This window comes from Trichechus manatus, unplaced genomic scaffold (assembly GCF_000243295.1).
Source record: "Trichechus manatus latirostris isolate Lorelei unplaced genomic scaffold, TriManLat1.0 scaffold00259, whole genome shotgun sequence".
Classification (NCBI taxonomy): Eukaryota; Metazoa; Chordata; class Mammalia; order Sirenia; family Trichechidae; genus Trichechus; species Trichechus manatus.
The window spans coordinates 2,009,668-2,035,259 of NW_004444195.1; the positions used below are offsets into that span (position 1 = coordinate 2,009,668).

At 38.0% G+C, this 25,592-nt stretch overlaps 1 protein-coding gene across 3 annotated transcripts in view; it reads right to left on the reverse strand.

The window, feature by feature from the left end:
• Positions 1-25,592, reverse strand: part of ARAP2 (ArfGAP with RhoGAP domain, ankyrin repeat and PH domain 2) — a 250,761-nt gene that overhangs the window by 155,238 nt on the left and 69,931 nt on the right. For all 3 annotated transcript variants that reach the window (XM_023724771.1, XM_004389789.3, XM_023724772.1), the window contains exons 6-7: positions 18,659-18,728; positions 4,300-4,420 (exon numbers count right to left, since the gene is read on the reverse strand). In XM_023724771.1, coding sequence (XP_023580539.1) covers positions 4,300-4,420; positions 18,659-18,728 — 191 coding nt within the window. The remainder of the gene's footprint in view (positions 1-4,299; positions 4,421-18,658; positions 18,729-25,592) is intronic.

Below are 25,592 nucleotides of genomic sequence, written 5' to 3' on the forward strand. Positions count from 1 at the left end.
TGCAAGAATCGTGTTGAAAACATGACTGTCTCTGATCAAGGGAGGTTATTGCAATAACCTAGACAGAAAAAAAAACCAAAAAAACCCATTGCCACGGAGTCGATTCTGACTCATAGCAATCCTATAAAGTGGTAGTTTATTCCAGAGTGGTAGTGGTGGAGGTGTTGAGAATTAGTCAGAATCCAGACGTATTTCCAAAGTGACACTAAGAAGATTTGCTGATGGATTAGATGAAATATCAGAGAAGGAAAAAGATTCAAGAATGACTCCACAGTTTATGGTCTAAGCACTTGAAAGGATGGACTACCATTTACTGAGATGGGGAAGATTACAAGGGAAGAAGGTTTGCCAAAGAGTGTGGAAAGAGGAATTTGGACATCGGAAGTTTGAGATGCTATTAAACATCCACATTGAGATGTCAAGTAGGTAGCTGAATCTATGATTCTGAAGTTCCAGGGAGATGCTGAAGATGGAGACACACATTTGGGAACAGTCACCATATAAGCAATTTTAAAACCTTGAAATCTACTTCAAAACTATACTTGGAGGCCATAACAAAATATTTTTAAAGGAATTTAGAGTATTAGCCAAGTTCCTGAATTTACCTTATGTCAGAAACTTCCTGAAGACCATGATGTAGTCTACAAAGTAGACACTTAGGAAACTGAGATTAAATATGACAAGAAAGTAAAGGGATATCAAATGCTCCGTCTCTTCCTTGTAAAAACATTGAAAATCTCAAAAGTAAGCTTGCTTACCCAAAAACTAAGGGAAATTTATATGTTTCTTATAGGAAGTGTTCTTTAAAAAAAAAAAAAAAAAAAAAGGTTTGCATTATCACAGCTACCACTGGAGGGCTGCATATTGCCATATAGAAACACAGAACTAAGAGAAAGACAGACTTGACTGTCTCTCAGGGGTCTAATATCTACTAAGGTGGCCAGAAATAGAGGGAACCTCCAAAAAGACCTGAAGTTGGAGAGCTAGTACTGAAAATGCCCCTGGAAAGAGACTGACCACTCAGAATTCTTAAGCCCTCTTCTAATGATGAGAGCTGGCCACTCAAAAAATCACCTGCAAGAGGTAACACATCATCATGAATGACTACAGGTGCCGCTGGGAATACAAACTGACTGGAGATACCATTAGCTGTTATGACCTGACCAATTCAACAGTTCTGCTTGAGGACATAAGGAATCAGACAAAATTTCTACTTAAGGAATAATATTTTTAAAAGTTATTATTTCTATATAATTCACTTTTTAACAAAGTGAGGCCTCAGAAAACTTATGAGTAAACATGTCCAGCTGTAATGCCAGTGGGTGATGCAACAGTTCCGAAATGCACCAGTCTCAGGGGAGGATAAGTATAGCTATTGAGAACATGGGTTCTGGAGTCACAGAGGTTTGAATCCTGGCTCCAACACTTCAGGGCAAATTATGTAATCTCTAAACCTCAATTTTCTAATCTCTAAAAAGGATAAATTTCCTACAGCATAGGATTATGAGGAATTAAATGACAATGTACATTTAAAAAAATTCAGTACTGCTCATGGCACCAAGTAAACTCTAAAAAGCAGTTATTACTTCATACTTAGAACGGGCTAGTGTACACACACTTCTTCATTTTCACCTTTTCTATATTGGATTGCCCCATGATGTTTTGTATAAAGTCGTGTCTACTCTTTGGACAAAAACATTGTGGAAGATGACTATTGTTGTAGATAGGTCACTCGAAACATTTTCACCAAAAGTGAAGAATCTATCTCTGTTAAGATGTCAAACCATTTCTTACCCCTTTCTGTTCTAAATTTTGATCTTGCTTCTTGATTAGACAGGGGCAAATTCTAATTTGTCTTAAAGCTCATTAACTTAAATTTTTTATAAGCCACTATGGTTGATTTCCTATTTCCCATAAAATAAAAAATAATCAACTACTTATATACATGGGAGGAAGATCACTTAATAAAATATATTTAATATCTTGGTGAAGGGGCATACCAAATACACACACACATATAATTCTATAAAGTAGATATTACTCTCATTTCATAAATGAGGAAACTGAGATAGACAGAAACAAAATAATTTGCTGATGGTTATACAGCCACTAAATGGGTGACTTTTAAGTGTGTAAATTGTTACTACCTAAAAATGACTTTTAATGAAAATAATTTACGGTCTCAGTTTTTACTGACGGAGTATTCCATGACTTCAAATATTAAAGACCTAAAACTTAACAAACTATAATTTATGCCAAAATTAATAAAATTCTTATAGAAACTTTCTAACACAAAGATGAACCATAAATCATAAATGGTTAATTGTAAGCATGTAACTTTTCAACATGTGTGGGTTGATACATTCTACTTAAATAAAATGTGTCTGTTTAACTTCTAACTGTAGCAAGTAAATATGGTTAAACAGATTTTCACACAAGCTGGAGGTTTTATTTAGTATGTCTATCTTAAAACACAGGCTATGTGGCATATGTGAAATTCACTTTGAGAGAGAGGTCCATGGGGTAGGTAATAAACACCTCAAAGAAACAGGACAGTGGAAATGGAGGCATAAGGAAAGACTACCAGGACAGCTAACCGAGAGAAATACAGTGTGTTTCAAAGAACCATAGAAAGAGAAAAACTGTGGTTTCAAATGCAAGTCCCATATTAAGTCTCACAACTGTGGACAACTTTCTGAATTTCAATCAATGATTCACACAAATTAGCTTCTCACATAGGCAATTCTATATAAAATGCTCTAGAATAGGGATTTGGCCAACTTTTTCTGTACAGGGTCAGACAGCAAATAATTAAGGCTTTACAGGCCATATGTATGGTTGCTGCTACAACTACTCAACTCTGCCATTAAGCCACAAAAAACAGCAATAGACAACATGTAAATGCATGACAGTGGCTGTGATCCAATAAGACTTCATTTGCAAAAATAGGCAGCAGATCAGATTTAGACTTCAAGACACAGCTTGCTGACACCTGGCTCAAGGGCTATAGCTTTCAACATTTTTTAATAGCAAGTCAATAAAGAAACATTTTTTATATTACATATGTGCAATATATACATATGTATATTTCACAATGCTTACTATAAGCAATGTGCTTTCATATCCTGATTCTATTTTATTTATTTATTTTCTTTTTTGGTATGGTCATATACCACTAAGTTGATCGCATGAATGGGCAGTGATCTACATTTTAAAAATACTGCTCCAGTGTGAATAGCAGTGAGACTGATTATCCTAAGCAATAAGGGAAGCTCTTTAGCAATAGTAATAGATGGCATTACCTATATTACTTAAAACTAGTGTAAATCACAACAATGACATATTATAATAAACTCACTGCTGTCAAGTCCATTCCAACTCATAGCGACCCTATAGGACTGAGGAGAACTGCCCCATAGGGTTTCCAGAGAGCGACTGGTGGATTCAAACTGCTATGAAATTACACAGCAGAGAAATTTTAACTTCCCTGGCTTTCTGCATCCCCCCAAAAAAGAGTCAGAAAAGGTTTCTCCGTACATCTTTACACTCCACACAGAAGCCACAAGCCATCTTTAGACCAATTTTCACCATAAAGTGATCCATAGTAGATGACAGTGAAAAGAATTCAATAAATATAAAAGATGCCCCAAAATCTGTAAGAGAATAATTACTGCGCCTAAGTGTTCAGCTAAAATTTTCCATACATAAACCTACATAAAATCAACTTTTCAATAAGAAAAAAAGTGCATAGATACCTATTTTGCATTATCAAAACAACAGCTAAAGTGTGAGCTCCTTGAAGGTAGAGATTTTTGTTTACTTTTTTCACTGCTGTGTCCCCAGAGCTTAGAAGTAGAATCTCACTAAATATTTGTCTCGTGAAAGAATAAGTAAACCAACAACAAATTACTTGTTAACTTATTTATGTTTAGAAGCCCTGGTGGCACAGTGGTTAAGCACTCTGCTGCTAACCAAAAGGTGAACTGTTGGAACTCACCAGCCGCTCCATGGAAGAAAGATGTGGCAGTCTACTTCCATAAGATTACAGCCTTGGAAATCCTATAGGGCAGTTCTACTCTGTCACAGAGGGTCAATACAAGTCAGAAATCAACTCGATGGCATTTAGTTTTTATTTGTATTTTAACACTATGGCATTCAAAAAATGAATCATAAAAATACAAACTTTTAAAAATAAATTTATTTAAAGGTTTACATTTAGCTTAACTGATTCATTAATCTTCTGATTGGGCAGAATTTAGTATCTGTGAATATTTTATAGGAGTAAAGAAATCATCTTACCTTCTTTTTCTACTCTAAAAACAAAAGTTCTTTGTGTTGTAACAACTTCGAACTTGTTGTCTCCTTGAACTCTTATTGTAGATACAGCAGAAAGGGGAATTATTCCTTTTGAATACATCTCCTATATTGATTAAAGAAAAAGATACATACAGAAGACACATTAAAATGGAGTTCTCTTGATCTTGCTCAAAAAGAGAATAGCATAAGTATTTACCATTGTTTCCCTTTTATATCTTCAATCTAAATTTTAAAAATGACATGAAAATAGTATGCACGCTCACACACTGGCTTAATATCCCATCATGGAAAATATTAAATTCCCCCTTTCTTTTAAGTGAGATGTCTTTTCAATTTTCTCTTCATCTGGAATTAAAAGGCAAAGAATCAAAAAAAAAAAAAAAAATCCTACCAGTACAGCAATATATAGTTCTAAGTAACAGCAGCATATTTTTTAAAAGTTTGGCCTAAATCATTTTATGGTGTTTGCAGGCATCTGCTGGCCATACCAGGTACTGTAACTGAGCCATTTCAGAACTATTGCCACTACATATTGTGAACAAGGATATATATACAAGACACCAAACTGCTGGAGTGCATCATGTAGCCATATCACTCAATGCTCTCATAATGAGAATCTTATCTTAACAACTACATCATTTTACTTTTTACCCTCTCTCCCTACAACCAGAAAGTTGGGGGTGGGGGTTAGATTGTTTGCAACTGATATACACATTTTACAGTTTTTCTCAAGAAGGTCACTCCTAGACTCAAGTTTTTCTGTCTTATTTTCCTGGATCCTCCTAAAGAAGTGGGCATGATAACCATCCCATAATTTCCACTACATACTAAGGATGTAATGTTTATCAGGCCCTGTGTTGGAAAGGAAATTGAAATAGGATTTATACATTCAAGGAATCTCTAAATAAGAAAGCAGATAATGTTAATGAGAGAAGAGTTTAGAACTGAGTACAAACTAAGGGACATAAGAGTACAAAAATGACAAATTCTCGATTCTGCTTAAAAGGGATCAGACGTGTTTCCACAGACATGGTGAAATTTGAGAAACCTTAAGTTTAACCAAATAGATAAATGAGTGCGTGCCATCCTGGCCAGAAAGAGTAAATAAAGGAGGTGTAAAGTAGAGAACTCATACTCATAACAACTCATAGCAACACTACCGGACAGAGTAGAACTTCCCCAGAGGGTTTCCAAGGCTGTAATCCTTACAGAAGCAGACTGCCACGTCTTTCTCCCACCTAGCAGCTGGTGGGTTTGAACCGCCAACCTTTCAGTTAGCAGCCAAGCACTTAACCACTGCTCCTTAGAACAAACATCTGTGGAGGTGCTGGGATCGAACCTGGAACCTTATACATGCAAAGTATGCACTACACCACTGAGCTATACGCTAGGTGTATATATAGGGTCACTATTAGTCTGAATTGACTCAATGCCAACTTTTTTTTTTAATGTAGAGAAATAAGGGCAGCAACAGTGTAGAGTCAAAGGAGACGAGGCTGAAATCTTACACCAAGGCCACATTATGGAATGCTTGGAACATGAGAGGAGTTTGGACTCATCTCTATTGGGGTACAAAGGATTCCCTTATGTGGCCTTTCTGGCCCTGGTCTGTAATCCACATAGGTAGATTCATCGGGCTGTGATCCTGCTGGGAAAGCCTGACATTGAAATTGAAAAGTTTTCCTACATAAACAGCCCATCCCTCAGAGGTTTTGGGGACCTCCTAATCAACAAGAGCCTGGAGAAGAGCAAGTCCTTTGGACATGAGGTCCCCACACTGAGAACATCCTAGACCCAGGTAAAAGAGCTGTAATACGGGTAAAGAGCTGTTTAACACTGAGTCAGTAACAATGAAGACTGAGAGAAAAGGCAGTGGCAAAAACTGCAGCAGTGGGGCCAAAGTAGAGATCGCAACATAGCCGAGAGCACCAGAATGGCAGTGGTGTGAGGCCCAACCAGCTCTTGGAGCAGAGCAGACTGCATTGTGGGGCTGAGCCAGCCTACCAAAAAGGCAGCAGCAGAAGCCCCAGCTAAGCTGAGAGCTGTAATACTTGGGAGTATAGGGAGCCCTCTGGAGTGCAGAGAGCCTGCCCGCTACGACTGGGGTCCCCCACAGTGGAGTTCTGCATTGGGAGCTGTCGTGATGCAGGCCTAGAGCTGGGGCCAGCTCACAGTTGTCTGGACCAGCCAGTGAAGGGCAGAGCTAGCCAAGAGGAGCCACAGAGAGATAGACAGCAAGCACAGCCACACCACACCAGGCGATACCTCAGTTGGCAAAGTGAACCCAGCACCTCAACCAGGGCACACCTGCTGACACCTGAACCATGGCATGCTCACCCAGTGATATAAGAATGGACATTAGTTTTTAGTAAAGGGTAAACAGATCTTCTTTGAGACATAAGTGGGTCCCTCTCCAATGACACAAAGTGGGGCACACGTAGGGGTGGGGGAGGGTGGTTGACCATAAATCTATTCCTATTGTTTGCTGTTTGCTTTCTACATTTAATAATGAGTTTCATCTGCCAATCCTTTGCATCTCGTGTGTACAACTCAACCAGACTGGACAGACATAGCACCCATAGAGACGTTTACACTACTGGTTGGAGTCCTCATCCTAGCAGTTTATGGCTGCTTTGGATTTTGAGGCAACTTGCATATGCTCATGTACCTATAGGTTTTCTTCCCTCCCCTTTCACAGCATTATATATGAAACCCCCACTTCTGAACAGGTCCCAAGTGTCCAAAATCACTGGTTAGGAAAAGAATATACTAAATCACTCCATGCAGAGAACAAGTACCAAGTCCATATTCCATATTCCCGCTGCAATCTCCTGCCATAGCAGGTAGGTCAGGTGTAGTCCTAGTCAGCGAGATGATGTTTCGCTGGGAGTATTATCCTCCTCTGAGGTTGGAGTATTATCCTCCTCCTGGTTTCCCATTAGTTCTTTGACAGCATCTCTCCATCACTGGCTTTGCTCCCATCCCCCATCGCTAAATGTAATTTAGATATACATCAAAATTGTACCCATTCTTTAAAGTCATCTAATTACTAGCGCCATGACAGTTTTCCTATCTCCTCCCATGCAGCCCCAAAACTGAATTTGCTATCTGAACTATGATTTAGGATGATGACTGAGCAACCTCATACAGAAAAAAGAGACGTCAAAAAATATGTAGCTAGAAAATGACTTTTTTAAAATAATATTTTACTGTATTTTTGGTCAAAGTTTACACAGAAAATTAGGTTTCCGTTTGACAATTTCTACACAAATTATTCAGTGACATTAGTTACATTTTTCACAATGTGTCAACATTCTCTTTAATTGCATTCTGGTTGTTTTGTTTCTCGTACTCTAGTTTTCCTGCCCCCTTATCTTCTCATCTTTGCTTCAGAGTAACTGTTGACCTTTTGGTCTCATACAGATGATTTTTTAATAGAGCACTGTATTCATGCACAATGTCCTTTATTTTGTATGGCAATCTGTTATTTCACTAAAAGGTGACCTCACAGGATAGTTTTAGTTCAACGTTTAGGGAGTATCTCAGGGCAATAGTCTCAGGGAGTCCTCTAGACTCAACTGGTCCAATAAGTCAGGACTTTTTAAGAATCTGAGTTCTATTTCACATCTTTCTCCCATTCTATCAGAGTCTATCTATAAAATGACTTATTATCTCTCTTTACTCTCCATTTTTTTTGTCGTTATTCTCTCTACCTAAGAAAGACAATCTTTTCTCACAGTTTCAACTATCAACTTTATGCAAAAAATTCTAAAATCTCTTCCATCCTTCCTTTCTTCTCCATTTAACTCAACTCCATTCCCATATTTCAAGTCATTAATGGGACATATAACTGTCTTATAAGCACCTCAAACTTTACAACTGAATTCATTGCCTCTTGAAAACATACCCTCCCTCTATATGTCCATTAAAATACCACTCTTCTAGTCATACAGTCTTAAATAGGACATAACAGTCTTTGACTTGTGCTATCACATCTGCATTAACTTGGACTTTTCCTACATCTACAGTGTTAACCTGTTGCCCAGCCCCACTCTCGACTTTCAATTCTATCCACATTGGCCTTCTTGAGGTCCTATGAACCTGTGGTGTTTCTGCCCAATTCAGTGCTTTTGCACATGCTATTTTCTCTGCAGGGTATATTCTTCACATCCATCTTCACCTAGCTACTGTCTCCTCATCCTTCATATCTCAGCATTAATATATGTTCCTGAAGAAAGCCTTTCTAATCAGCTGCCTCTCTCAGGCCCTCAGCCCTCACTAGGTCAGATCACCTGGATTTCAGCTAAGAGCAACCTATAATTTTCCTTTAGAGCAATTACTAATGATTACGATGGAGATTTTATACTTACTTGTGTAATCATTTTATTAATACAGTTTCCCCAACTAGACAGTGTATTATGTCTATTTTCTTCACCACAGTTCACATAGCAGGTACTGAATAAACATTTTCTGAATAAACAAATCACATCTGCAATCAGCTGCAATTATACCAAACTCTGACAGTTCTTCATTTTTAATATTTTTCTCAATTCATTTTTCTATCCCTTCCACTAAGCCTATACATTAAACTATAACCTGACAAATTAATACCTAGTTTACTACACACTCTTCTGATTTGTCTTCCTACTTTCAGCTTGTTTTCATCTTAAACTTTCCTGCATATTATTGTTCAAATGTCATTAAGTCAGAAGAGATAAAGAAAAGATTCATGGAGAAGGATAACAAGGTGGGTCATGAAGTCTGCACAGGATTTTGATGGATGGCAATGGCTGGGGAGGTTCCAGATGGAAGAGAAAAGACATGGAGGTGAAACACGTAAAACATATTCAACTTTGAGAGAAATTAATTGCAGAGAAATACGTGACATGATTGGCTTAACAAAAAAAAACCTAATAAGTGTCAGTACGTTAAATGGCTATACTAGGAAGAACAACGAAGTGCTCTAGATTTGAGAAGAGAAAAGAGTGTCTGTGCTAGGCAACCTGAGGAGGTCGGAAGGGGCACAGTACCTCTGTGAACACTGTAAGGGTCTCTCTGCCTGTAAGTTTGTAGCGGCCAAGACCAGACCCTGGAAAATTTAGAACGTCCAAAAACATTTACACTTTATTCCCTATGTCATCCATCATCCATGCTCAAATTTTAGTCTGCATAAGAATTAGAAGAACTTACAAAAATGCATCCTTAGTGACAGAATTAACTATGCATTGAATAAAGCATTACTATTAACCTATTTTTCAGGAGAGAAAAATCAGGCAGCATAGTTGGGAGAGAAACAGGAATAAAAGTGATTCCCCTTCATCTAGATCTCTTTAAAAAGATTAAAAAAAATTCCTCAAAAAAAAAAATAGCTCGCCTAGATGCCTATAATAATGATATTATATTTAACAAGTCAGTACTTACGGAAGAGTAATAGACAAATAGCTAAATTCCTCAGATGTGAACAAAATGTACTTCACAAACTAAATAATACATCACTTTAACCTCAGGAAGTTCTAGTTTTAACAACTCATTTAAAATCTCTTATGGGACTCCAAGATAAATCTCATAATTTTTAACACTGTAGAGTTCATTTTACATTTCTCTTGTAACAACACAAGATAGAGACAATATCAAAAAAAAAATAGTCAAATGACAACAGGCTCAAAAATGGCTGCATTTTTCCTAGTATAAAACTTTCCTTAATGAAAGAAATTTTAAAGCATCCCTTGAGCCTGTAACATACAGATATCTAGGTCAAGTCTGTCATTTATCTACCACTTTCAGACAATGAAATGACCACAGGGCAATTCTGTCCACAGTGAGTGAGAATAGGGGTAAGTTATATTTCTTAGCAGGTGATAAGATATCAAGGCTGTTGGGACAATGCCATTTTCTGTGATACAATGAAAAAGTCCTTGCAGAGACAATGATTGGGCAGCATTAAGGAAAATGGAAGAAAATGAGGGGAGCAGGTGAGTCTGCACATTTCCTCCCGGAGCATGCAACCACATGCTCCTCCAGTGCACATTTAAACATTAGAAGACCCAACCACTCTGACTACATAACTGCTAAAACTTCCAGCCCAACTAAGATAGTAGCTATGGGCATAATTATGCTTTCTGCTTCAACAGTCTTGAAATTCCCTCTTCCAAATCCACTGATCCTCCCTTTTGCCAGAAGGCTCACAATAGAAATAGAAGCTCAACCTCCTTCTAGTAAACCCTCATCCCAGTATTTTTACTTTTTGCCAAGAGGAAACCAATCATTTGGGGAATAAAGAGACGAAATGACACAAGAGACAAACTGCATTGAAAAAAGTTTGATATTATCCTAAATGATTTGTAACAACTGATTTTAATATGGATTTTTAATCTCAATTTCAAACCAAGCCAGGGTCATTTTTATTGCATCAATATCTAAGAATGTGATAGACGCTCACCTCACTGCAGTTGCAAGGATAAACTGAGAGAAGAACAGTCCAGTTGGACAGTTATTAGAAATTCTCTCTCCTAAACAAGGATAATAATACCACCAACACCGTAGCCTGAAGGCAAGGAAGCCTGTCTAATTCCATAAATTGTTTTCTTACTCATTTCAATCAAACTAGAGAACACCAGGTGCTGAAGAAAACCAGCAGTCAGATTCCATCAGATATGGTAACTACCTTGTACCCTCTCTTAATTTTCAAGTGACCAAGCAAGCTAGAAACAATCGTTAAAACAGAAAACTAGCTTTTAAAAACTATTCATCCCAGTCATCCAAGGCACAACCATTTGTCTCTATTCACCTGGAACAACAGAGGAAGAAGAAGAGTCAAGAATGGGAGGAAGATATGGAACGTGTGGTTAACTGCCTTTGTGAACAACTGCCTCCTTTGCCATAAGATCAGAAGAACTGGTTGGGGTCCGGCAACCATTACTGAACATTTTGATCAAAGATTCTATAGAAGAATCCTGATCAAAAGGCGGGAAATGCAGAAAAGAATTTCAAATTCTCATGGACTCTAGACTTTCTAGATCCAGAGAGGGTGGATGAACCCCTGAAACTATTGCCCTGAAATAATCTTTAAACCTTAAACCAAGAACAACCTCTGAAGTCTTCTTAAAACCAAACAACAATTTAGCTTAACTAGTAAAAAAGGTCTGCCTTGAGCATTATGCCCTTTTAAGAACTGTGTATATGGGATCAAATTGACAACAGCAACTCGAAAGATCAGACAGAAAACTCAGGGGGCAGTAAGTATATAGTAATGAGGGTGGAGCAACTCAGAAAAGGAGGGTGAGAATGGTTGCACAATTCAAAGAATCATCAATTTCACTAAGGTGTACATGCAGAAACTGTTGAATTGGTGTATGTTTTGCTGTATATATTCTCAACAACAAAATGTTTTTAAAAAATTAACAACAACAAATTTGAACATATAACTACCATATAACCTAGCAATCCCAATCCTAGATATATACCCAGAAGACATGAAGTAACGAACATAAACAGAAACCTGTATACCAATGTTCATTGCAGCACTTTTAAAAAAGAGCCAAAGTTCATCAAATGATGGATAAACAAAATGTGGTATATACCTACAGTGGAATGTTACACAGCTGTAAAGAGAAATGAAGTTCTGATATATGCTGACATGGATAGACCCTGAAAACATTATGCTGAGCGAAATAAGTCAGTTGCAAAACGACAAATACTATATGATCTCACTTATATAAAATAAGCAAATATATAGAAACCACAAATTAATAGTGGTTACCAGGGGTGGGAGGGAGGGTGAAAAGCGGAGTTCTCGCTTGGGGGACACTGAATATAAGTTAATGCTGGTGGAATACTATGGAAAAGGAAAATAATAATGGCTGCACAACATGAAGAATGTGATCAATGTCATTGCATAGTAAATGCATAAATTTTTGCATTGGCAAATGTCTTGGAATGTATATTTTCATCACAATAAAAAAAGTTTAAAAGAAAAAGTTACCCTACCATACTGCAAACCACAACCAGATTTGATGCTTTATGTGGATCACTGTAAAATAAAACTAAACAATTAGCAATTCTCTAAACGTTCTTTTGAGGGCAGTGGTGGTTCAGCCCAGAGCCCTGGTGGTGCAGTGGTTAAGAGCTATGGTAAGCTACAGCTGCCAAACAAAGGTCAGCAGTTTGAATCCATGAGCCACTCCTTGGAAATCCTATGGGACAGTTCTACTCTGTCCTGTAGGGTTGCTATGAGTCGGAACTGACTCGACAGCAAAGGGTTTTTTGTTTTGTTTTGTTTTTGTTCACTGGTAGAATTCTTGCCTTCCATGAGGGAAACATGGTTTAATTCCAGACCAATGCACCCCAATGCAGCTGTCATCCTTCTGTTGGTAGAGGCTTAAGTGTTGCTTTGATGTTGAACAGGTTTCAGTTGTGCTTCCAGACTAAGACTGACTAGGAAAAAAGGCCTGGGGATCTACTTCTGAAAATCAGCCAATGAAAACCAGTGCAACGGTCTGATCCTGTTGTGCATGAGATCCCATTGTGCATGGGATCGCCTGAGTTGGGAGCCAACTCTGTGGCAACTAACAACAAAATACCTTTTATTCTTAGCATTATAACACGCTGGTGTTGCAGTGTGTGTTTCTTTCTTTCAAAAGGCACACACTCTTATGGCCTGCAGCACTGAAAAACAGTGAAATGGAGTCTAAATGTCTATTCGGGTCACAATTATCACCAATATAAGGCAGTGGAACCACCACTGGTCTGTCAGCTTGTTGTACTGTGGTGGCTTGGGGGTTGCTGTGATGCTGGAAGCTACACCACTGGTATTTCAAGTACCAGCAGGGTCACCCATGGTGGACAGGTTTCAGAGGAGCTTCTAAACAAAGACAGATTGGGAACATGGACCTGGTGATTTACTTCTAAAAAAAATTGGCCAGTGAAAACTTTCTGAATAGAAGCGGAACATTTTCTGATATAAGGCTGGAAGAGGAGCCCCTCAGGTTGGAAGGCACTCAAAACTGGGGAAAAGCTGCCTCATCAAAGTAGAGTCGACCTCAATGATGTAGATAAAGGACAGCTTTCTGGACTTTCATTTACTGATGTGGCACAACTGAAAATGAGAAGAAACAGCTGCAAACATCCATTAATAATCAGAACATGGAATGTACGAAGTATAAATCTAGAAAAATCGGAAGCTGTCAAAAATGAAACGGAACACATGAAGATAGATATCCTAGGCATTAGTGAGCTGAAATGGACTGCTATTGGCCATTTTGAATCAGACAAACATACTGTCTCCTATGCAGCGAATGACAAATTGAAGAGGAATGCTGTCACATTCATCAGCAAAAAGAATATTTCAAGATCTATCCTGAAGTACAACTCTGACAGTGATAGTATAATATCCATACATCTACAACGAAGACCAGTTAATACGACTATTATTCAAATTTACGCACAAACTGCTAAGGACAACGATGAAAAAATTGAAGATTTTTTACCAACTTCTGCAGTCTGAAATTGATCAAACATGCAATCAATATGCATTGATAATTACTGGTGACTGGAATATGAAAGTTGGAAAAGAAGGATCGGTAGGTGAGAAATATGGCACTGGCGATAAAAACGATGCCAGAGATCGCAGGATAGAATTTTGGAAGACCAACAACTTACTCACTGCAAACAAATTTTTTCAACAACATAAATGGTGACTATACATGTTTACCTCACTGGATGGAATACACAGGTATCAAATCAACTACATTTTGGAAGGAGACAATGGAGAAGCTCAATATCATCAGTCAGAACAAGGCAAGGGGCAGACTATGGAACAGACCATCAATTGCTCATATGAAAGTTTAACTAGAAACTAAAGAAAATTAAAACAAGTATGTGAGAGCCAAAGTATGACCCTGAGTATATCTCAGCTGAATTTAGAGACCATTTCAAGAATAGACTTGATGCACTAAATGCAAACGACTGAAGACCAGAGAAGTTGTGGGAAGACATCAAGGACATCATACATGAAGAAAGCAGGAGGTCATTAAAAAGGCAGGAAGGAAACAAAAGACCCAAATGGAAGTCAGAAGACACTCTGAAACCTGCTCTGGAACTTAGAGTAGCTAAAGAGAATGGAAGAAATGATGAAGCAAAAGAGCTGAACAGGAGATTTCAAAGGGCAGTTAAAGAAGACAAAGTATAATAATGAAATGTGCAAACAGCAGGAGTTGGAAAATCAAAAGGGAAGAGCATGCTTGACATGTCTCAAGCTGAAATAACTGAAGAAAAAATTCAAGCCTCAAGTTGCAATACTGAAGGATTCTATGGGCAAAATACTGAATGACACAGAAAGCATCAAAAGAGGACAGAAGGAAGACACACAGTCACTGCACCAAAAAGAACTGGCTGACATTCAACCATTTTAGGAGGTAGCATATGATCAAGAACCAATGGAACTGAAGAAATCCAAGCTGCACTGAAGGCACTGGTGAAAAACAAAGCTCCAGGAATTGATGGAATACCAACTGAGATGTTTCAAAAAAAAAAATCAGTGCTGGAAGTGCTCACTCATCTTTGCCAAGAAATAAAGAAAACAGCTACCTGGCCAGTCGACCGGAAGAGATCCATATGTGTTCCTATTCCAAAGAAAGGTGATCCAACAGAATGTGGAAATTATCAAACTATATCATTAATTATCACACACAAGTAAAATTCTGAAGATAATTCAAATATGGTTGCAGTAGTACATTGACAGGGAATTGCCAGAAATTCAGGAAAGATTCAGAACAGGAGATGGAAAGAGGGACATCATTGTTGACGTCAGATGGATCCTGGCTGAAAGCGGAAAATACCAGAAAGATGTTTACCTGTGTTTTATTGATTACACAAAGGCATTCAACTGTGTAGACAATAAAAAATTATGGATAACACCGTGAAAAATGGGAATTCCAAACCACTGTGCTCATGAGATACCTGTATATAGACCAAGAGGCAGTCATTTGAACAGAAGGAGGGGATATTGCATGGCTTAAAATCAGGAAAGGTGTGTGTCAGGGGTGTACTCTTTCAATATACTCATTTATTCTGTATGCTGAACAAACAATTCTAGAAGCTGGACTATGTGAAGAATAACGGGGCATCAGGATTCGAGGGAAGACTCATTAACAACCTGCAATATGTAGATGACACAACCTTGCTTGCTGAAAGCAAAGAGGACTTGAATCACTTATTGATGAAGATACAGATTACAGCCTTCAGTATGGACTAAACTTCAACATAAAGAAAACAAAAATCCTCATAACTGGACCAAAAAGCAACACCATGATAAATGGAGAAGATACTGAGGTTGCCAATGATTTCATTTTACCTGGATCCACAATCAACACTCACGGTAGCACCAGTCAATAAATCAAACGACATATTGCATTGGGCAAATATGAAGCAAAAGACCTGTTTAAAGTGTTAAAACGCAAAGACGTCACTTTGAGGACTCAGGTATACTTGACCCAATCCATACATTTTCAGTCACCTCATATGCATGCAAAAGCTGGACAGTGAATAAGGAAGACTGAAGAAGAATTGATGCCTTTGAACTATGGTGTTGGCGAAGAATGTTGAATATACCATGGACTGCCAGAAGAACAAACAAATCTGTCTTGGAAGAAGTACAGCCAGAATACTCCTTGGAAGGAAGGACGGCAAGACTTCGTCTCATGCACTTTGGACATGTTATCAGGAGGGACCAGTCCCTGTAGAAGGAGATCATGACTGATAAAGCAGAGGGTCAGTGAAAAAGAGGAAGCCCTCAACGAGATCCACTGGCACAGTCATTGCAACAATGGGCTCAAACAGCAACGATTGTGAGGATGGTGCAGGACCAGGCACTGTTTCTTTCTGTTGTACGTAGGGTTGCTATGAGTTGGAACCAACTCAATGGCACCTGACAACAACAATAGGCAGTGGAAATCTAAATCATAAGAAAGTAATGTTAGAATATAGGGTATAAATACAGGAGAATATAGTTATGAGTTAAAGTTAGCATGTTAAGACGATAAAATCATCTAATTTTAATCTAAAATACGCTATACTAATTAGTTCTAAATTTTTATTAAGGAAATTTTCAAACAGAAAAGTAGAAAGAATAGATAACTAACATCCACATATCCTTCACCTAGATTCTACAACAGTTACTATCTTCAATTGTTTTATTTAACTATGCATGTGTTCAGATAAGAGCCCTGTGGCATAGTGTTTAAAAGCTACGGCTGCTAACCAAAAGGTCAGCAGTTCAAATCCACCAGCCGCTCCTTGAAAACCCTATGGGGCAGTTCTACTCTGTCCTAAAAGGTCACTATGAGTCGGAATTGACTCAACAGCAGTAGGTTTTTTGGTTTTTGGTGTTCAGATATATACACATATTTGCTAATTTATACACACACATACATATTTATCTAACATTTGAAAAAAAATTGCAGACATGATTGCACTTCTTTAAATATTTCAGCCTACATCAGATAGCCATAATTCATTATTACACACAGGAAAACTAACAATAATTTCAGAATAATTTATAATATCTAGTTGAAATTGACTTGAAGTCAATTGGTTTGGTTTTGGCTTTTAGTCCATATTCAAATTTTCCAACTGACTCTATTTTTTTCAAACCACGAGCCAGTGATGTTTTATGCATTGCATTTTACAGTTATTATGGTATATTTAATCAAATACATGCAAAATCAAATTTAGATCTTGTAACCACATTTGATTATCATGGTGTATTTAAGAAGTCTTAGTGGCACAGTGGTTAAAGACCTCGGCTGCTAACTGAAAGGTTGGAGGTTCGAACCCACCAGCTGCTCCATGTGGCAGTCTACTTCCATAAAGATTACAGCCTGGGAAACACTACGGGGCAGTTCTTCTCTGTCCTATAGGGTATCTATGAGTCAAAACCAACTCGATGGCAATGGATTTTTTGGTTTTATGGATATTTAGTGAAATACATGCAAAATCCAATTAAGATCTTTTCTTTCCCCCTGCAAAATGCATAAGCCTTTAAGATAAAGAAGAATACGGCTCCCATGAAAAATCAAGTAAACGAGGTAAGCCTAAGTGTGGTTATAACTAATGGTGCAGGTAAAGCATAAATTTAGGGAGTTCTGCCTCCTAGTTTCTATTATTTGAATATGAAGTTTTGTGTAGGAGCTGAATAGGTCATCTGCCACGAAATGGAGGCACAGGTAGAGCAGAAAGCCTGCAGTTTGTTTTTTTTTTTAAAGTTTCTAATCATATTGTCTTATAAAATATAAAATTTAAATATCATATAAAATATGTCAATTTTTTATAAGAACTCTAGGCCCCAAAACCTTTGTAATCCAACTATCTTAACTAGATTTTTTTTTTAATTCTGAATCTTGTGTTCAGACAAAGAAAAAAAGAGAGAACAAAAACAAAAAGAACATTTTTCTAACGAAACCTGAGACATGATACAGCTCTGATCATGTCATTCTCAGTAAGACTCAATTGCCTAAAGAATGTATTTCAACTACCTGCATATGATATTCAAGATTCTCAATGAGCTCTAACTCCACAATGCTTCCTCAGCTTCATCTCCCACAATTCTCCTTCACGCTATTCTCTAGTCAGAAAGATCTAGTCAATTCTACCATACATGGTCCATACTTTCCCAAGTAGGCATTTGATTCACATTATCCTCCCTGCTTAGTAGGTCCTGTTCTCTCCAGTTGCTGTATGTGCAAACATTCTCCTTTCTTTACGACCCAGAACAAATGAAATATCACGCAAGAAGCCTTCCCAGTTGTTCTATAACCTCTACCAGAGTAAGACGCAATCTCTCCTTGCTTTGCCATTTTCTACCTGTGGTGTCATTTCGTATATATTCCTTGCTGTTCTCTAGGATAAAGGCGATTTCTTATTCACCTTTATATTGCTTATAGCAGTTCATATAGTTTATAAAAGATACTTCATAAGTAACTGTTGGAGCCCTGGTGGGCAGTGGTTAAGTGCCTGGCTGCTAACTGAAAGGTTAGTGGTTTGAACCTACCAGCTGCTCTGCGAGAGAAAGATGTGGCAGTCTGCTTCCATAAAGATTGACAGCCTTGGAAACCTTATGGAGCAACTTTACTCTGTTAGATATATAAATAAGTAAAAGAAATCCCAAGTATTATATGACTCAAGGAAAAGTTAAACTGTGAAAAGACTAAGTATGTTTTATCCTATTCAAATTCTTTTCGTGTTGATAATCTACCTGCTATTCTAGATAAACAAAATGTGTGATTAGATTACTAAACTGCACTTAATGTGCTTAAAGAAATTATTGAAAACTGTAAAATGCACTTACCTTCTCATTATTGTAATAAGAAATGCTCAGGCCATCAAATTTCACCCATCTCTTCTGAAACATGCGCTTTCTGTAAAATATATGAAATTGTTACTTTACATTCAAGTACCATGAAATTGGACTTGAAATGCATTTGTAATGCAGTCATGTTGAGTACTTTCCCATTTGCTGTTAAATGGTAAAAAAATAAGAAGCTATGATGATGTATAATTTTGGCAATGGTACACAGGTTAAAAAAATGGTACAATGACACTTTATAATCAGTTGACCTATGTATTAAAAATATGACACATGATACATTTAACAGTGTTATTACCCACATTTATAAGGCTGAATGCAAAACAAAGTGTGGTCAGAAGCACTAACATTGCATCTATTTCCTTTCCTGAAGATAATCCTTTAATAAAGGTAATATGAGCTTTCATCCCTCTTTAAGTTTACAGTATTTTTTTTTTTTTACTTTAAAGAATGAATAGTATTTTCCTAAAATAACAAAGCTTTGTCAATGGATTGACATAAATAAGTTATTTAATTTTGATAAAATAAGCCAAAAAAACCCTGTCCAAATACAGGTAATCATTTATAATTATTCAAAATTAACTTAAATAAGTATTTTTTTTCAAAAGAGATCATAAATAAGGCAAATGCAATGGTTAAAATGATTACCAGCATGATAAACAAAGCAAAATAATATAATCTTATGTTTCCTATGTAGGCTTAAAAGGGGAAAAAAAACCCAACTATTTTGCTGATTTTTTTAAGGAAAGGGAACAGATCATTTCTACTTGGGCTTGGGTTATTTTGTTTGTTTTGTTTTGTTTTTAAATTCCCCTTCCCGGGTCAGACAGTCCTACAGGTTTTGAACATCTATCCTCTTCGTGGCTCTCTGGACTAATCTGATATGATATAGACACTTTAGCCTTTAATACAGATAATAATTGAAAACTAACTTTATATTTAAAAAAGTCTTTTCTAAACAAATACGTAACCATCAACCATGTCTATCTGTTTTTTTTTTTTTTTTTCCTTTTGCAGTTTTCTAACATGCCTAAGATAAAGATCTGATAAAACTTTCTGTGGCTTTCAGAAGATTTAAAGATAAAAACGAACTTCAGGGAGTGTGGAGAACTTGTCTTCCGAGCTGATTCCTGAGCACCATACGGCTATTATTCAAGGGAAATCTAGCAAGGCTCCTACATTAATTATCAGTAAATTTATTTTGCTTAAGAAAAAATTATAACAAAACTGATGAAATGGAGAGAATTTTTAAAGTTCATCAGCACAGTCATCATGCTCACATTTAAGCACTGAATTAATTATGAACTAATAAGAACATGTAACATATAACAACTACTAACTACCCAGCGTTCTTTCTTATTCCTTCATCTTTCTGCTTCTTTTTAACTTCCCTTGGCCTATCTATATAGGGAGCCCTGGTGGCACAGTGGTTAAGAGCTTAGGGTGCTAACCAAAAGGTTGGCAGTTCAAATCTACCAGCTGCTCCTTACAAACCCTATGGGGCCGTTCTACTCTGTCCCATAGGGTCACCATGAGTCGGAATCAACTCGACAGCAACAGGTTTGGTTTTTTGGTTTTGGCCTATCTATAATGTATTTTCTTAACACAGCAACATCTAGCAGTGTCACAGACATCTGGTTTTTACTTTCTCCAGCAACCTAAGGGTTCTTCAAAATCCCAGCATTAAAAGTTTAAAGGTAATATTAACCAAACAAACAATAATTACTTTGCACTTATTTCATATTTATATCTGTCATACTTTACTAGATGCTGTCAAGTCGATTTCTACTCATAGCAACCCCAAGTGGTGCAGAGTAGAACTGTGCTACATAGGGTTTTAAAGGCCACGACCTTTCAGAAGTAGACTGTCAGGCCTTTCCTCCAAGGTGCCTCTGGGTGGGTTCGAACCACCAACCTTTCAGCTAGTAGTCAAGCACTTAACCTCTTACACCACCTAGTGACTCCTCGGCCATACTCAGTAATTCCTTAAATCAATATTTTGTTTTGGGCACCCCTCTTACATTACGAATGTGGAAAACTAGAGCTCAGTAGTACATACCATCTTTCCTTTTAAAATAAAATTAATCAACATCTGTGGGGAGAGAAAAGCCTTAAGGCCTTCCATGAACCCCTCTATTCCCTTTGCTAACTCCTTTACCTTTCAGGGAAACCCTGGTGGGGTTAACTGCTATGGCTGCTAACCAAAAGGTCAGCAGTTCGAATCCATCAGGCACTCTTTGGCACAGCACTAAACACAATCTCTAATTATACACACTTGTTTACTTGCTTTATGTCTGTCTCCCACACCAGACCTTAAGCTTTACAAGGACAAAGTCCAAGAATGTTTTACTCCCTACTATATGATCGGCAACTACACTTGCTTTATGTCTGTCTCCCACACCAGACCTTAAGCTTTACAAGGACAAAGTCCAAGAATGTTTTACTCTCTACTATATGATCAGCAACTACACAGAGACAAATACTGTGCTAAAATTTTTTCTGAAGAATGAGTGATGTGATTAAGCACAGTTCCTTTAACAGTATGTACAGGATGACATGCAAATAAAACCTCCAATGACCAGCACTCAAGTAGTCAGCATCTTTTTTTAAAAAAAAAAATAAAGTTGGGAGGGCAGGACTACTTCAGAAAACTTATTAAGATTTAAATTCAATGTTTCAAAATCTACACTAAAAAAAAAAAAAAAAAAAAAAAGACCTAGCATCTATTTTAACATCTTACTTAAAGACTGTTTAATCGCAGCCACCTGGACTCGTAAAGCTGTCTTAGAATTTCGTCACCATCTAGATAGACCATTTGAGGTCTGTATGAGTTTCCTAAGGCTGCAGAAATGAATCAACACAAACTTAGTGGCTTAAAACAACAGAAATTTATTCTCTCCCAGTTCTGGAGGCTAGAAATCTGAATGAAATCAAGGTGTCAGCAGAGGCATGTTCCCTCTGAAGGTTCTAGGGAAGAAGCTTTCCTTTCCTCTCTCCTAGCTTCTGGTAGTAGCTAGCAATCTTTGGTGTCCCTTGGCTTGGTAGCTGCATCATTCTAATCCACCTTCCCTCTGTTTGTCCTCTCCGCTACTTAGAAGAATAGGAGTAACTGGGATTTTGGGTCCACCCTAATCCAGTAGGACCTCATTTTAACTAAATTATATCTGCAAAGATCCTATTCCCAAAAAGGTCATATTCAGAGGTTCTGGGTAGACATGAGATGGGCGGGGGGGATGCAGTATTCAATGCACCTAAAAGGTTTGAGGCATTTAGGAGTTTAGCATTCGTACCCACAGAAAAATGAGAAGAAGAAAAAGGAGGACAGACATCGTAGTACTTGTCAGGCCTAGGAATCACTCCAGGATGCCACCGTCTGACTAGGTAACATCTCATCTGTCACATCAATGCTGCAAAGGACACGCTCCACTCCTCTCTCTCTAAGGAAAGCCAACCAAAATCTCAGCTCATGAGAGTCTCAGCTCCTAAGATATTCTCCCAACCATTTTCATTTTCTCAACTGCCCAGGTAACTATTAGATGTGTTCAGCCATTTAAATTCAGTATTTTTTTAGAGATTATTGAATCTCTCTAATATTCTGGTTAAGTGCTTAGATGCTAACCAAAAGGTTGGTGGTTTGATCCCACTTGGCGGCTTCATGGGAGAAAGACCTGGCAACCTGCTTCCATGAAGATTACAGCCTAGAAAACCCTATGGGGCAGTTCTACCCTGTCACATGGGGTCACTAGAGTGGAAATCAACTTGGCACCTAACAACAACAATAATTTGTGGATAAGACAAACTTCTGCCTGCAAGTAAATGTAACAAAAGGCCACATGGTGTAGAAGCTGAACAGAGCTACTTTGCAATTCTACCATCAAAATTTATTTCTGCTGTTAATACTCAGCCATCTAGTCATCAAATTTTGTGGGATACCTCCTCTGACACTATCCCGTACTGTTCATACTGCCTCCTTTCAGTTCCTCTTTCTTGTCTTGTGGCCTTCCCATACATCACTTTCCCTGCTAGGAATGCTCCCTGACTACTCTTGACAGGGCTAGTTCCTTCCTGTCCCTGAGATCTCAGATTAAAAGTCACTCCCTCCAAGTGGCCAATCCTGACCACCACATAGCTCCTTCAAGTCTCCTTGCCCTCTTCCTGCATTTTACTTAATGACACTTAGCAGAATTTGTAATTAAACAGTTGTTTTGCTTCATCTGTCTACCCTACTAGATTTTGAGATCCTTAAGGGCAGAGACCATTTGTTTTGCTTATCAGTGTAAAACCAGTGACTACCACAGGGCCTCGCAGATAAAATGAGCATAGTAAATGAATGAATGAATGAATATACTTCCCACTAAAAATGCTTATTCACATTTGCATTTTAAATATATACAAATTGAACATTTTAACTGCTAAAACACTTCATCCTTAATTCCATCTTTTGTTTTGTTCAAGTACTAAAAATCAGATTTTCTTACATGACAAAGTAAAAACTTTGTAAAACTATTTTGTTGCTAAAGAATAAATCAGATCCTACAGGAAGCCTGAAATATTCATCATTAATTTCCACGTAATTTTTAATACATGTTAGAATTTTTGAAATTTTTAAATTTAGTTCTTTATAATGTACATTCATGATACGTACCTATTAAAAAAATGCAAATTAAACATTCAAGATGTTTCTAAAACTAAATTAATTTACATAAACACTGAATAATCTATTTTGCTGATTAGATGTGTTACCATCCAATCACATGCACTCCTCACTTATTGACACATTTAGGTTCCAAAGACCAGGTCATTATGGGAAAACAGGCATTATGTGAGAGTAGGCCTGTCTTTGACACCCACGTCCCTCTCCTGGCATGGCTTGGCATGGGCATGGCATGGCGGGGCACCCCCCTTCTCCATCACACCTTCCCCATAACCACAGAGCCTGCAGGGGGTTGGGGTGGTGATGGTGATGGTCAGGGGTTGCCTGCTGCCTCCAGAGTAGCAGGGGTCCACCATTACCTGGCCATGCTCCAGGCCTCTGCGGGGTCCCCGCGCCTTGCCTCTCTACCTTCCTGCTCAGCCAGCCCCACAGGCAGGCCTCAGCAGCTGGCGGCTCCAGGGCCTGCATGCAGGTGAGATTCAGCCACCTAGGCCTGGGCAGAGGCTACGGAAGTGGCAGAGAGGTCTCTCTGGAAGAACAGACTTCTGAGCCCCCAGCCCAACTCCTGTGGCCCCAGCTCCAGCTGCCTCCTTGCCACCCCCCACCCGCTACCCCAACTCATCACAGCCCAGCCTGGCTCCAACCCCCGACTTGGGTAATAGAAGCTACTGACTGCCCAAGTGGCCTCACTCCCTCTCACAAACCTAGCCCACCTCTTCTTCCTCTTCCTCCTCTCGCTTCCGCTGGTTAACACCCAAAACAGTCGGCTAGATTTTTTTTCTACTGTTGTAAATGCAAAAAAACAGACAAGGATGCAGTCAATAAATGAGGAGTAGGTGTAGTTATTTTCTGCATATGAATTTCAATACTAAATTCTAATTCAGTTAATTAAAGGTAAGACCATATACTTAAATCCTTTCTCACAGTATTATTCCCCTTTCTACCAAATGAAAACTTAGATTTTACATTGGTAAACCTACAAATTTATCAAAATTTCAATTAAATAATAAAAGGTAGATCTTGAGAAGGACTGTGCTTCTAAATGCCAGTATAAAATTTTAAATGAATATTGGTGTATACCATTTAAGAATTATTTTTTTCAGTGCAAGGGTTAAATATTTCTCTCATGTAGATATAAAAAGCTATGAAGTATCTGTTGGTAAGTGGCATCTGGGGTCTTAAAAGCTAGCTAGCGGCCATCTAAGATGCATCAATTGGTCTGAACCACCTGGAGTAAGGAAGAATGAAGAACACCAAAGACACAGGGAAAGTCTTGGCCCAAGAGACAGAGGAGGCCACATACACAGAGACTTCATCAGCCTGAAACCCGTAAGAACTAGATGATACTGGCTACCACCAGTGACCACCCTGACAGGGAACACAACAGAGTCCCTGATGGAGCAGGAGAAAGGTAGGGTACAGAACTAAAATTCTAGTAAAAAGACTAGACTTAATGGTCTGACTGAGACTGGAGGAACCCCAGAAAGTATGGCCCCCAGACTCTCTGGCAACCCAGAACTAAAACAATTCCCAAGGCCAACTCTTCAGACAAAGATTAGACTGGACTGTGGGACATAAAATGATACTCATGAAGAGTGTGCTTCTTGGCTCAGGTAGACACGTGAGACTGAATGGGCAGCTTCTGTCCACAGGTGAGATGAGAAGGTAGAGAGGGTCAGGAGATGGTTGAATGGACATAGGAGATCAGGGGTGGAAAGGAGGAGTGCGCTGTCACAGTATAGGAAGAGCAATTAGGGTCACATAACAATGTATGTATAAATTTTTGTATGAGAGACTAACTTGAAATGTAAACTTTCACTTCAACTACAACAATGCACAAACACACAAAAAAGCTATGAAGTGTCAGGTAACTAATTCCACTGGAATTGTATATAATTAATTCACTACACACAATTAAAAGTTTATAAAATAATTTAAGTCTTCTGTGAAGTACGTTATACCTTTTCCTTAAACTTTACTTAACGGTTTAATTTTCTTAATATTTTTTTAAAAGAGACAAAATATAAAACAAATGTCACCTTAGCCAGTGTTCTTACTATCACAAGCTATAAATCAGATCCAAAATAATTAATCATTATTGTACAGAGAAGAGATTTAAAGCCTTAGTCAAAAAAGCACTTATTCGGCACTTGGTAATAAAATTTATTACCCAATAAACCAAACCAAACCCGTTGCTGTTGAGTCAATTCCGACTCATAGCTACCCTATAGGACAGAGCAGAACTTCTCCATAAGATTTCCA